We start from the raw sequence: 12792 nt of genomic DNA, 5'->3' as shown, positions 1-12792 counted from the left end.
GCACCCGGGGCACTTGCCTCCACATGTCAGTTTCATCTACTTGATCGCAACTTACCAGTCATATCAGCGGTGCAAGAGGGATAAGTTTCTCCTTCAGGCATTTTCTTGACATTGTCTTTGGGAGGCTGAGTAGGATGTCAACACGCTTAGATGACCTGGTGGCGCTGTCTAGAGATCGTCAGTTAAGAAGACATCAGTTACGCCGAAGGTCCCCCAAAATCCAATAAAGATCAACAGATATATTTATTCTATTTAAAATTGTTTTTTAATATTGTCGAAATGTCTCACTAAATGAAGGGTTCATTGGATTATTAACAGGAAGTTTTTTGCAAATTCATTATAAGCTGAAAATAATACCTTATTGCTAGCTATTGCCCATAAATAGTTTTACAAGCTCAGCGCCACTTAACTGTATCAGTACAAGGGCGTCTATTTATTTTGATGGATTTAACAACCTCCTGTTAAGTATAGCATATCTTAAAGAAGCTCTTTGTAATACCGAAAGCGTTGGAGATAGCCAGTGAAGCAGTGCTTGAACATGAAATAAACATGTAATAAGTAGCCATAAAGTGTGTTTATGATGTCCTCATTCGCTGACAATCATGTTTGAGGAATGACGGAGCGACTCATCTCGTTGTACTAGTGCGTCATTGGCGCTGATGTCGAGGGCTCTCGGCGGTCCTGGAGCCGGGCTATCAGGGCTATTAAATGTAACACTGGTAAGTGCAGATCAAGTTGGCCATGAGAACCAGTCAATGGTCATACTCATTCACATATAATTAATGCTCCATTCGCTCTAAACAAGCAACCGTTCCTTCAGCCAAACCTCTTGCTTTCCTTTTCTAATAAAGCTCAGGTAATTATCTTCGTTTCATAAGTGGCCAGTAGGTTCTAGCTAAATGTACGCTCTATGATTAATAATGGTGTGTAGCCTAAAATACCTGATTTACAGATTTTTACTAATGAAAATCTAAAATTTGTTACGAAGATTCACAAAAGTCATTAGCAAAGACATGCAAATATCGAGCAATGCTGTGGAATAATGTTTCTGAATTGGATTTTGTGTTGTGGGCTGGCAAAGCTGTATCCATGATACAACCTGGAGAGCTAGAGAACATCTGTAGCACACTTGAGTTATTGGCAGCTAGATGGCCATATTGACACCGCATGAATTATCTATGATGTTGTTACGAGGTTACTTAATGCCATACCGCCTACAAGAGTCTGTCATGCTAAGAACACAATTGTTTTATTGCTTTTGTAGACTAGCGAAGCGTGTTACTTTTTGTTTTTTCATTTTGGTACATAAATTTAAATAAAGAATTTTTTTGTGATTCTTTAATTACAACCTTTTTTGGCAGATTTTCTTGCAATCTGTTAAAATAAATTATTTTTAGACTTATTTCCTTATTATATAATTAACAGATAACTCAGATGTTGAAGTAAACCAAGAAAAATTAGCCATTTTTATCAAATTTTATTTTTGTTAAAATTTCTGTTCCAAATCCTTTTATATAGAACCTTGGAAGCCAGGACAGCAATATATAACTAGCTATGTTTATGAGTGCCATGTTAAATGAGGAAGCTCTCCTACGTGCCAGGTTTTTCTGACATCAAATTGACACATTGACAGCATTGGTCTCCACATACTTGACTGCTTTCTTGTTGGTAATTTTACATTTAGCAAATAATCAGTTACTAGACAGGGAATTTTTAAAAATATAATGTTATATACTGCAAATGAGACTTATTCTAGCGTCTTAGGGCTGTTAATGTTGGTTTACATCAGCTTCTGTAGGATATTTCTTACAAAATAATGAGATAGTTTTTTTTATTTGATGCCGGACCCAATTTGGTTGCTGTTTACCCAGTGATTTTAAGCTGACTAACTTCGATTTTTTTTCACAATTTCTATAATTCTAATCTAATTTATATCAAATTAGATATCACACCATTTTGTAGATATTGTAATTATTGTACTGAACATTATTGTAATATCATCAAGGATAAATATGATACTAGCTTTTCACAAGAACAAAAGAACAAAGCGAGGGATATACGAGCAATAGAGAGGTTATCATGTCCGTGATTGGCCGATGTGAGAAGCAGCAGGGGTAAGGAGAGCCGAGCCGTGTGGCACGCTAATGGAATATGATCTATTGGCAGGCTTACAAGTGGCTCATCTCTTTTCACGTATAAAACACTTGTGCAGCTCTGTGTAATGCTCTGTGTATTTACTTACCTTCTAGTTCATTGCCTTCATCACCTGCCCTAACAACCCCCTCACATTCAAAAAATTTCTTTAGATTTTTACACGACTTTTTGTAAATGCAACTAGTCATTAATTTAAAAGTTTTTTGGCACATAACTTTACATGACTTTGCAAAAAATGCTGGAAATGTTGTTTTGGTGTACTTATATATAAAAAACTTTAATGATGTAGCACGATAAAACTTAATTGTTCAAAAAGACACACAATTAGTTAAAAGAATGCTCATCAAGTATTATATAATTATGTTAGCTAAAATTTTAAAAAATTTACTTATTAAATTTATTTAACAGAAAAACAAATGGTAATTAATTATTTGAAGTTGTTTATTTCTAGACAACTACTACTTGTTTTCCTTCAAGTATACGGCAGTTGGATTATTATTTTAAATTTGCACTTTCTGTTTTTGGAAATCATCTCATTTTGAAGTTTTGCGAAATCATTTACATTTGTTTTTGATTGTAATTAGTTCATTGAAAGAGGTTTGTCGCCAGCCACCAGCAAAGACGTGTCAACCTACGACATATTGCTTGCTGTCATTAACTAAAGAGATTATCTCTGTTAATGACACTTGAAGCTATGGTAATGGAGGCCATCGCTGGCGAGTATTAAAATTCGTTAGCAAATCGCTGCAGACGATGAATCACAAAAGTGACTAGCCATGTTCTAATACCAGCACGCTTAACTGCTTTCATCATATTAATTGTGTGACGATATTTTGCAGTCAAAACTACTCCGTTTTAGAAGCAAATGCATAAATAAAAACATTATTTTAATAATATTGTATTTTCTGGAAAACATGCTATCTATCACTGTCATCTTTTCCCATCATTTAAGGTTTTTTATTTTGATCCAAAAAACACTTTTGTATCCTGTGTCGGTTCTAATCTATTTTTATTCATTATTTGCATTTATTTTTGCTACTATTTATTGTATAAAAAGTGGTAATATTTGTTCTCCTAACTGGCAAGTTACTCTTTTCCTAAAAAATCAACCTCTACATATATTTAAGATCAACCTTTCTGGTATTTGATTGAACTTTTTAGACCATGTTTTGTCTTTCAAACTGTATGATATCAATATTTTGTAAATTTGTAATTTTATCAGCTAATACTGCCTGCTGTCGGCTGCCTTCTTCCCCCGAGCTGACTTACGAGAGAGCCTGTAGAGACTGTACGGTGGCAGAATACTTGTAACAGCTAATTCTCTCTCCAAGAGGCACTTGTCCCTCGCTGATGACTTGACACCAGTTCATTGCATGCCTGATATTCCAATACTCGTCTGCTACAGCAACTAGATACATATATGGAGATTCCAAGTAATTTCTGTTCTATCTAGCTGTCAAACAGCTGCCAAGTAGCTGCCACATAGAGTCTATGACCAGTCACCGCGTAAATGAGCTTTTTGTATTAAAACTGAGTTTTCGACCCTAAAAAATTAGAGATTGTTATAAAAGATATCTTGATTTTTTAATTTGTCATCAGACAGTACAAATTTGTCACAGCTTAAAAATAAACTAATGCTCAAACTACACGGACAAAAGCATATGTAGAATTTAAAAGCATGGTTTTACTAGACCGGTGAAAATTGACTAAAAAATAAAACACTAAAATGAAATAATTAAAATACTTCTTTTATCGTTCGACTCAGAATATTCAGACAAAACGTTAAGCTTTATTCTACAAGCACGCAATGACCCTGATACGAGTTCACCAATTGTTGCGCTACCTCTCTTTAGAGGTCATTGCTATTACATGCCATTTATTACTTCACCTGCCGTTACAGTTTTATCCTTGCCCCCAATTCATTACAGCACTGCAGTGGGGCAGTCTTCCACTTTACCTCAATGTTACAGTGAAATACTAGTTCTACTAACTCTGTCAGCTGCATTAGATTCTTTTAACTTCAGTTGAAGTCAGCTAGTTTGAGATTTCTGCTGGTTTATCTGTTTTCACACTGTTATCACGCTGATTTCCAAATTTTAACTATTATCATTCCCGTTATCATTCCCTTATCATTCCTGTTTTCTTTGACTCACCATCTCGTTGTTTTTCTTCTAAATGGTATGAACATTCCACTTTTGCTTAAATTTGCTTTTGAAAATTTTCAATAGTATCTTTTCATATTAACTATCTTCATAATGTGATGTTCTAAAACTTTGTTGTATTGTGATGCACACACAATGAAACAAGGACATTTCTATTTGATAGGTTAATAAAACACTTCGAGAGAAAACCTGTAATGTCTTCACACCTTTTTTATTTTTTTCTTTCTGCTGAGAAATTTTTTCAGCATGTTTTTGAGCCACTGGCTAGAATAATTAGCATAGGAATAAGGGTGGCACAACATTGTATCAAACATAAATTTTTGGTGAAAAATACCATTATATATTATAACTTTATTATACAATGTCACGTAAAACCTGTTACTTTATCACTTGAAAGTGTTGTTTGTAGTATTTATGAAAATAATATTTGGGTTTTATTGTTTTAGCCGGCATTTGTCTAAAGTTCAGCTGAAGTAAAAACTACCATTTAGAGAAAGTAAAAGACTCAGGAAACAACAACAAAGCTTTGTTAGAATTTAAATTTGCCATAGCCGCACCTATTCTATACTATATTACCCTTTCTGCACATCAAACTCTGTTTAGATAACTACCAACAATCCTTGTTATCTAAATTCTTTTTTATCCCACACCCCCTCTTTCAAACCGAGAATGAACCTTAAAGATCACACACTAAATGGCCACTTTATCAATATTTATTTGTATATTTGTTTTATTTTAAAGAAAGCACAGAAGCTAAATTTAAAAGACTTAAGAAAAGAATTAATTTAATAAAAAGCAAGTTTAATTCCTTGTCAATCTATTATAGAACGGAAGCCTGATTAGCGTACTTAGTAATGATGCCACATGCCTTTAGATTCATTTGGTTATTTTCATTAAAGAGACAACAGTTTTTGAAAGGAAATCTTCTTGTTGGGCATTTGTGTCGAGTCCTTACTTTTCTCCGGTAATTCATACGGCAGATGTCAAGGGTGACCACCGAACCATCTATTAAACAGACTTAAATGAATTAGAGCATTCTTAATGTTATATACGGTAGATATTAGGGCCAGCGACAAACCACAGGCCGGGTGTCCAAGGACGGCTTTCACCACCGATATGCCATTATTACACGGCTTGTACAAGACCGCATGACATCTAGCTAAGTGCCCTTCCCTAACTTCTTCTATGGCTAAGCCAGTGAAATACATTCACTTGAGAGCATGCAAATAGCAATGATGTCATTCCAAAAATATGTAAACTCTGTCCCATATCAAAAAAGATATTTCATGAGTTGTTGTGGCCGAAATAGCAGAATAAAATGGTTGACAAAAGGAAACAGCAAGGATATTTTTAACAAGTTTCTAGTTTCAATTTGAACACTTTTAACATAGTTTCTTTTATTTAATGTTTTTCTCTTTGCGCAGTTTTGAATCATCTACAGCTAATTTGGAACTAGTTTTCTCATTCACTTATTTGTCACCAATGTTATTATGCTATGTTATTCTTAACTTTAAATCTATGACCACGAACAGTTATTTTTCTTCACCAAGCTATGATTCGTTGCGCACAGCATATTTTAGTTAAATCACTCATATAGTAGATCTATTTACTGTAGGGTTTTCACCAGCTCAGCAATCGCCATATTGGTTATGATGAGCATATGATAGTTCAATTTTTCAGTAAAATTAAACTTTAAAATTAACTTTTATTTATATATTGAAGACTTTATTTTGTGTTTGAGCGATCGCTCAAAATCAAGTTTGAGGTCTGCTTAGCTCACCGCAAGCAGACGCTGTGCGTGTTGTTAAGAGCACAAGCGATGGCTCTGTGGTCTTAATTGTACATATCTAAGTCTAGTGACAGGGGAACCTCGGTGACTAGAGACATGCCCAGTTGCAGAGAGCTATTCAAGGTTGAATGTCATATATGTCACCACTTTTGTCCACTTAGGTCACCCTTTGTGTCACCTTTTTTGGCAGTTGAACCTCAACTTGCTGTCTTTATTCTATTTACAAAACTTTATGTTAGTAAACATATATGCATTTTAGAAAATTGATGAAAATGGCTCTTTTATTTATTTTACATTCAAATGGAGTGAGGTTGTGGCACTGCTAAAATTAGGAGTTATCATCCTTGCTCCTTGGAGCAGAGTAGAGGATAATAAGTTTGAGTGGAGTAGCTGTGAGGGCCACTTATTTTCAGGTAATTAGTTTCCACTCAGAGAAGCATTTCAAGGGTTACTTATCGTTCCTTAAGCCCGACGTAGTTTCATTAATTCACCTTAGTTTACTCTTGTGACACCTTTTCAACTTGTTGTAATAAGTTTGTTTTGTAACTAATATAAAATCATATTGTCAAGGCAGACTTGAATGAGTTCTTTCTATTTATTTCTACTATGTAACGACATTACGTGGAAAAATAGTGTGAAAATCCTCACGACTACAACACCAGCTCTAACTTTGCGACTTACTGACACACTGTTACAATAGTTTTATCTCATCTGATGTCAATTTGGAATCTGGAATGTGTGTAGCTGCTTCTAAATGCGTGTTAGGCAGCAAAACTGATACAAAAAGATTGAGAAAGTATTTCATGCTTTACAGAGGGAGATAATAAATAGTACTCCAGGAGCACTTGCCTGCCATCACAAAGTTCTCTGTGAAGTGTTCGAAAAGTTTTGACAGGTAGCAGGCATTTAGAGGGTGCTTACGATTAATACGGTGCAACGTTAAACAGAACATAAGATAAAGGAAATATAAAAATATGATAAAGCGTGTTGCCTTACCAGTACTACCTAAAATAAATATGACCAACAGCATTATCATATAATATGTACACAAAATCATTCCAGGAAATGTACAGAAATTGCAAAAAGCCTCTTTGACTTAATTAACCTACAGAGAGTATAATATAGTCACAGGAAACCTGTATTACCAAGTCCGGCTATTCATCAAAGAACCGTAGGCGCTTAGGCCGCTCGGTATGTTAGGATAGGAGGCTAGGGCTTGCTGCTGTGGCTGGTGAATTATGTGATTGTCGAGTGGTAGATGGTTGTCTAAGGACGGCATTGAAAGACCTGCTGGCGTTAAGTTTGGCATAACCAGGGTGCTGTTTTCTGGCATAGATTTGCTCTCCGCTTCACTAACATTCGTAGCACTATTTATAGGTTTCCCGTCTTTGACTAGCACCGGTACGGCTACCCGTCTCGGCTCATTCGCCTGCTGATGCTGTGACGGGGCCACATCTACATCTTCATCGTCTGACTGCGGAGCGCTGTGATCACTCCTCGCATCATCATTTGGTCCTTTGTCTTTGTCCTTTTGCGCTCTCTTACATTTATACCTGTGATTCTGGAACCATATTTTAACTTGGGTGGGTGTTAGGTTAATCATCTGCGCTAGGTGCTCCCGTTCCGGCGCTGAAAGGTACTTTTGCTGCTTAAACCGTCGTTCTAGCTCGTAAACCTGAGCTTGTGAAAAGAGTACACGACGTTTGCGCCTCTGTGAAATGGGGAATTGCATGCTGGGATGTTTGTCATATCCACCGAGCCCGTGCATTGCATTCATCGGGCTAGAAATAGCCATCTGACCCATAGAGGTCATAGAACAATTACTTGGCCCCATCAGCCTTGACACTGTAAAAGATAAACAGAGAATTATTTCTACAGCTGACCTCAGAACCGTGTTAGCAGACTTTTAACAGACTTCCAAAAAGATCAGCATTGATTTGTTAACATCGAAATTTTGTCAATATCTATCGTCAATGCTGCCGGACTTAACAATTGATTTGCAAAACAAAAGAAACTGAAAACTTGGTGTTGGAAAATATGAAAAATCTTTTATTCTGTTAACATCACTTTAACATAATTGGGACAATTATTTTTGTCTTTTAATTTGGAGTTACCAGCAGTGAAACATAATTTGAAATTTTCGAAAGCTTCCCAGCTATGCGATGCAAACACAGGTTTATATCAACATGAATGAATGCAAAAGAGATTGAAAAGAATGCTATAAAGGCAGCAGATTAAACTTTGTTCACAAGGCAGGCTGCCATCTGGCAAGCGGTAGTATAGAGCATTAGATATTAACAATATTGTACTAGCGGTGCACGAGATGAATTGAAGTTTATTTATCAGTGGCTGATGATTTGAAAGGGAGTTAAAGAGGCAGATGAATTTGTTATGAATGGTTATGCTCTGTCTGACACGCTAATAATATGTGGTAATAATACATGGTGACACTACCTCCCAATTCTTAATATATTGCAGCGCATCCCCATATTCTTCCATAGCTTTACTTGACATGAATTCATTTTTGATAAGAGGTATATAAAATTTAAAAAATAAATAACTATTGTTGTCGATTTTTTAGGTTTAAAAATAAAACATATCGTATTATTTTTATAGCTCACGCATGTATTTATTATATTTACGGTGATTGCCTTTGTAGCTCATTAATAATGTGTAATTTAGTACATAATATATTTATTGCTATCAACGTTTCAAATATGTTTTAATTAACTTTAACACAAAAATAATCGCTAACAACTAGGACAATTATATGAGTTTCTGTAGCATTTGCTTTAAAGTTTATTAATAATGCTCCTCAAATTTCATTTAAATTGATGAAGTTTTATAATATTAAGTATTATAGTTTTAAAGTTTTTTTAGAATATATGGATGTTTTTTAAATGTGTTATAATTATTTCACTATAATTTCATTTATGTGGCTACTAAAAGAAAAAGAGCAAGAGTATACAAGGTGGTAGTTGTGAGAAGAGCGTGCAGTGACATGCAGGACTAGGTGGTTTAACAGAAGTGTGTGTCAGATAGTGTGGTTAGAAGTATTGTTAAGGTTGGCCTCATGACATTAGGTAGATAATGTGCCCTTATCATTCGTGATTGTCTATCAAGGGCTCACGTTGCTGCTAGAGAAACCGTGTGACAATTATAACTAAAACACTATTTAATTTTGTCATCTGCTTAGAATTTAACTAACAGGCACTAATTGTAGCTTCTCTAAAAGTTGGTAAAATGGTGAAAAACAACCTTCTTTTTTTAACGGTGTAAGATTTAATTTCAGGATAAATTATGAAAGATTTTTTAGTATTTTCAGTCATAACAGGCGCTTCACTCAGGGTTCATCAATCCCTCCAAACTTTTGATGATAAAGAATGTCCTACTAATTTCATTTTCTTAAATTTCAAGTTTTCAAAATGAATATTTAACATGAGTACGCCTAACCAAATCAGTTGATCAAGTGCATGAACGTTAATCAAAGTTGTAAAAACTTAAATGGACAACAAAGCTCTGATTTCTCCAAATACTAAGCGCAGTTTTGTGGGAGAGCATTGCAGCCACGTGCTAAAAGGTGCCAGAAAAGTGACAAACACTGCCGCAAGCCGTTTATTAGCAAACTTTTCTATGCGTATCTCTCTTTGGTTTGTTTGCTCGCACTGACACCCTGCTCACTTTTATAGTCTGAGATTACTGATTTTATAATAAGAATCTGTTCCTCTGCCCTTAAACTGTTGAGTTTCGCTAGAAAGTAGTAGGCTAGATGCTACTCTGTTTATCTTAATGTTGAATCTTTTTTTAACTCAGTCTTTTTTCTCACACGTTTTAGTAAACTACTAAACAGCTACGTGTATCATAACCTCTCAGATCTGTTGAAAAGCAATAATTATTTTTCAGACGGTTGTCAATTATTTATGAGATATTTCATCACAAAGCACAGTTCTTAGAAGTATTCAATGGAGTAGATGTATTTTATAGTTATACATACGGCATCAATAACAGCCAATGATATTCTTCAATCAGTCTGGTCTACCAGTATTCAGCCGTCGGTAGTATTGGAGAAAGAATCTATATGATACTTTTGTAACAAGTATTTGTATTTTTGCTGATCCAAATATAAACATGATTAGTTTTTTTATAAAAACTTGGAAAAATATTATTTCAAACATTCCACATCCAAAATATTACGCTTGAGAAAAAAACATTATGTAAAGAATTTATTCAATTAAAATCTTAAGTTTGTTATATAAATTGATATATATTGACGGAAGAGGTCCTTACTTATGTGTTCATATGCCAAGAAATAAACTGTGGTGCAACTGTGAATTCTTACAGCAGTCAAGACAAGTGCCTACTTAAGACTTCAGCCAAAGATCTATTTGTAAAAAAACCACCTCTTCAACAGGGGTGAGCTGTTGCCATGTCAAACTACCTGCTCCTAGCTGTCACTCACCAACTTGTCACATTGTTTGCACTCAAACAATACAAAGAGGCATATTTAAATTCCTTATTCACGAGGCCGTTGGCTTTGAGCAATACTATATCTTCACCGCTATTTGCTTTTGGCATTTTTTGGATATCCGATACATGGAAGGCATTTTGACTGTAGCTAGTTACCCATGATGTAATGACGACTACCCCGGTTTGGAAAAAAGCAAATAGAGAAGGCATGGTTGAGCAAAAGGCGCGTAGCTTATTCTCAACCGCTAGTAGAGAGACGAGGTTGAGACATATTGCTTCTATAGCATATGAACGCAATCAGTGGATTTAGGAAATTGACACATGAATCACTCATTCAGGTTGACCGGTATTTAGAGCGGCATAGCCAGTCAAATCTTGTTTAGGTTATTAAAATTGGTCATTTCATATCAGTGCCAATTACACTAATTTATCATAACAATATCGTCAAATTTAGCCGTGTGAAAGCACTGCTGTCGACATAACTTTTCAAGGTCATTTTCTTTTAATGCTCCTTCTTTCCACAGATCTCATCATTTCTGATTTTACAAACCTTCCTTAAGACAAATGTTAGACTTGTTTCGTTTTATTTATTAGTTTTGCTACAGTTATTGCCTGTTTCTCTTATAAATGATTAAAAACACACTTGTAGATTTTCCAAGACACAAAAACATGTGAAAGTTCATTTCCTGTTGGTTTACAGCTGTCATTTGTTAACTACCTTGCAACAGACTACAGAATTGAATTAAATATCTCTCAAACAAACGATATAAAGATATTAAAAATCAGTTATCGCTTTTAGCAGATAGATGAAAACTTGCAAGAGAATCGGTTATTGCAATATTTCGGGTAAACGCGTATAGTCGGAGGTATGACGCGTATGTCTGTCAGAGGTAAACAGTATTTGCTGGTGTGATACCCCCTAATTATGTCAAAGTATAAGAGATGACACTCAGCAAATTATTGTTTCCATTCATGTCATTATTCCCTATTCCTCATGAAACTTTGGCAAAACATCACATCCGACGACTCGTGTGATGCAACAACTTTGGCGCAACTTTTGTAAACAGATTTTAAATGATGAAAAATTTTATGTTTCAATTCTTGAATATATTTTTATACTCTAACACAAATATGGCTCACTTACATGCATATTCGTTGAATCTGCTGGCGTGATCAGTGGCTGCTGCCGGGTTGTACCAAGTATTTCCTGTATGGCGGGTGCTGTCATAGGCATGGCTGAGTTCTGTTGTACCGTACTGGCTACCGAATCCGGTAGAGGCGTGACTGAGCTGAGGTACGTAGTTGTACCCGCCACCCATACCCATACTGTTCATCATGCACCCTATTAGTCCCCTACCAGCTCTCAACCCCTCACTCTCTGCTCACTCTTCCCTCTTCGGCTAGATCTCACTCGTATTTCACTAGTGTCCCTACTTGCCGCTGCCAAGACTTCTCCGTCTCGTCAGCTACCTGCGCTTGTGAAGAGCTCTTGTCGGCTCACACTGAGTGTCCGTAAGTATCTGAGAGCCCGTGAGAATTGTTCAATGAGTTATACTCGCATTTCGATGGCCAACCGGCGGCCACCTCGGCGTACGGAGTCTCTGGTAAAGTATAATGATACGGATTCTGTAAAGAAAATTATAAAAATTGGGAACCAGTATGTGTTGACGAGTTTAGACTACAGCAAACTCCTGAATACAGCGAAGCTCTTTCTTTATTATTATTTATGAGTCATCCGTCCAATCAGAGACGGGTATGAGTTGATGGCGGGCGCATGAATGAACGTTTAATCATAAGGGCCAATTAGGTAGAAGGATTCACTCCTCTTTATGAATGAAATAAGGGGTATTTAGGCTCAGCTTCTAATCCAAAATAATCTTTCATTTTAGAAAATATTTGATGAGCCATACTAATAACTTTCCATAAATATGTTTATAGACTACTGTCATGGCCATTGGCCGAGATTAAAATATATGCTTGTTAGAAAACATGTCCCATAGGCTAAAATGCTATGCTAAAATATAAATTTATTAAAAATCTTCAACCTACAGAGGTGTGCTGAGATAAGTGCTGCCGAAATTGGGCGGAACAAAGCATAGTAACCGATTTGTTGAGTGAAAGAGTGCATCTTCAGTACATGAATGCATGCAGGCTAATTGCTAACTGAAAAACAAACAGTATGTTTTTTGATAAGAATTTCCAAGTGCGGCTACCAGAGTT

The 12792-nt window shown here is 35.7% G+C and overlaps 1 protein-coding gene across 1 annotated transcript; it reads right to left on the bottom strand.

The window, feature by feature from the left end:
• Positions 1 to 6710: 6710 nt before the first annotated feature.
• LOC137399218 (homeobox protein Nkx-2.1-like) lies at positions 6711 to 12126 on the bottom strand. The gene is made up of 2 exons (XM_068085230.1): positions 11717 to 12126; positions 6711 to 7950 (listed from the first exon to the last, which is right to left on the bottom strand). Exons 1-2 carry the CDS (start codon positions 11907 to 11909, stop codon positions 7247 to 7249), a joined length of 897 nt encoding a protein of 298 aa, XP_067941331.1. The 5' UTR covers positions 11910 to 12126; the 3' UTR covers positions 6711 to 7246.
• Positions 12127 to 12792: the final 666 nt, after the last annotated feature.

This window comes from Watersipora subatra, chromosome 7 (genome assembly GCF_963576615.1).
Source record: "Watersipora subatra chromosome 7, tzWatSuba1.1, whole genome shotgun sequence".
Classification (NCBI taxonomy): domain Eukaryota; kingdom Metazoa; phylum Bryozoa; class Gymnolaemata; order Cheilostomatida; family Watersiporidae; genus Watersipora; species Watersipora subatra.
The sequence above is the reverse complement of the archived record's forward strand: the minus strand, read 5'-3'. Positions and strand labels throughout refer to the sequence as shown.

Excerpts from the sequence above, each read along its gene's own strand:
- LOC137399218 (XM_068085230.1), bottom strand. The coding sequence starts at position 11,909 with ATGATGAACAGTATGGGTATGGGTGGCGGGTACAACTACGTACCTCAG. Across the intron at positions 7,951-11,716 it reads CAGATTCAACGAATATGCAT|TGTCAAGGCTGATGGGGCCA; the intron begins GTAAGTGAGCCA and ends TATCTTTTACAG.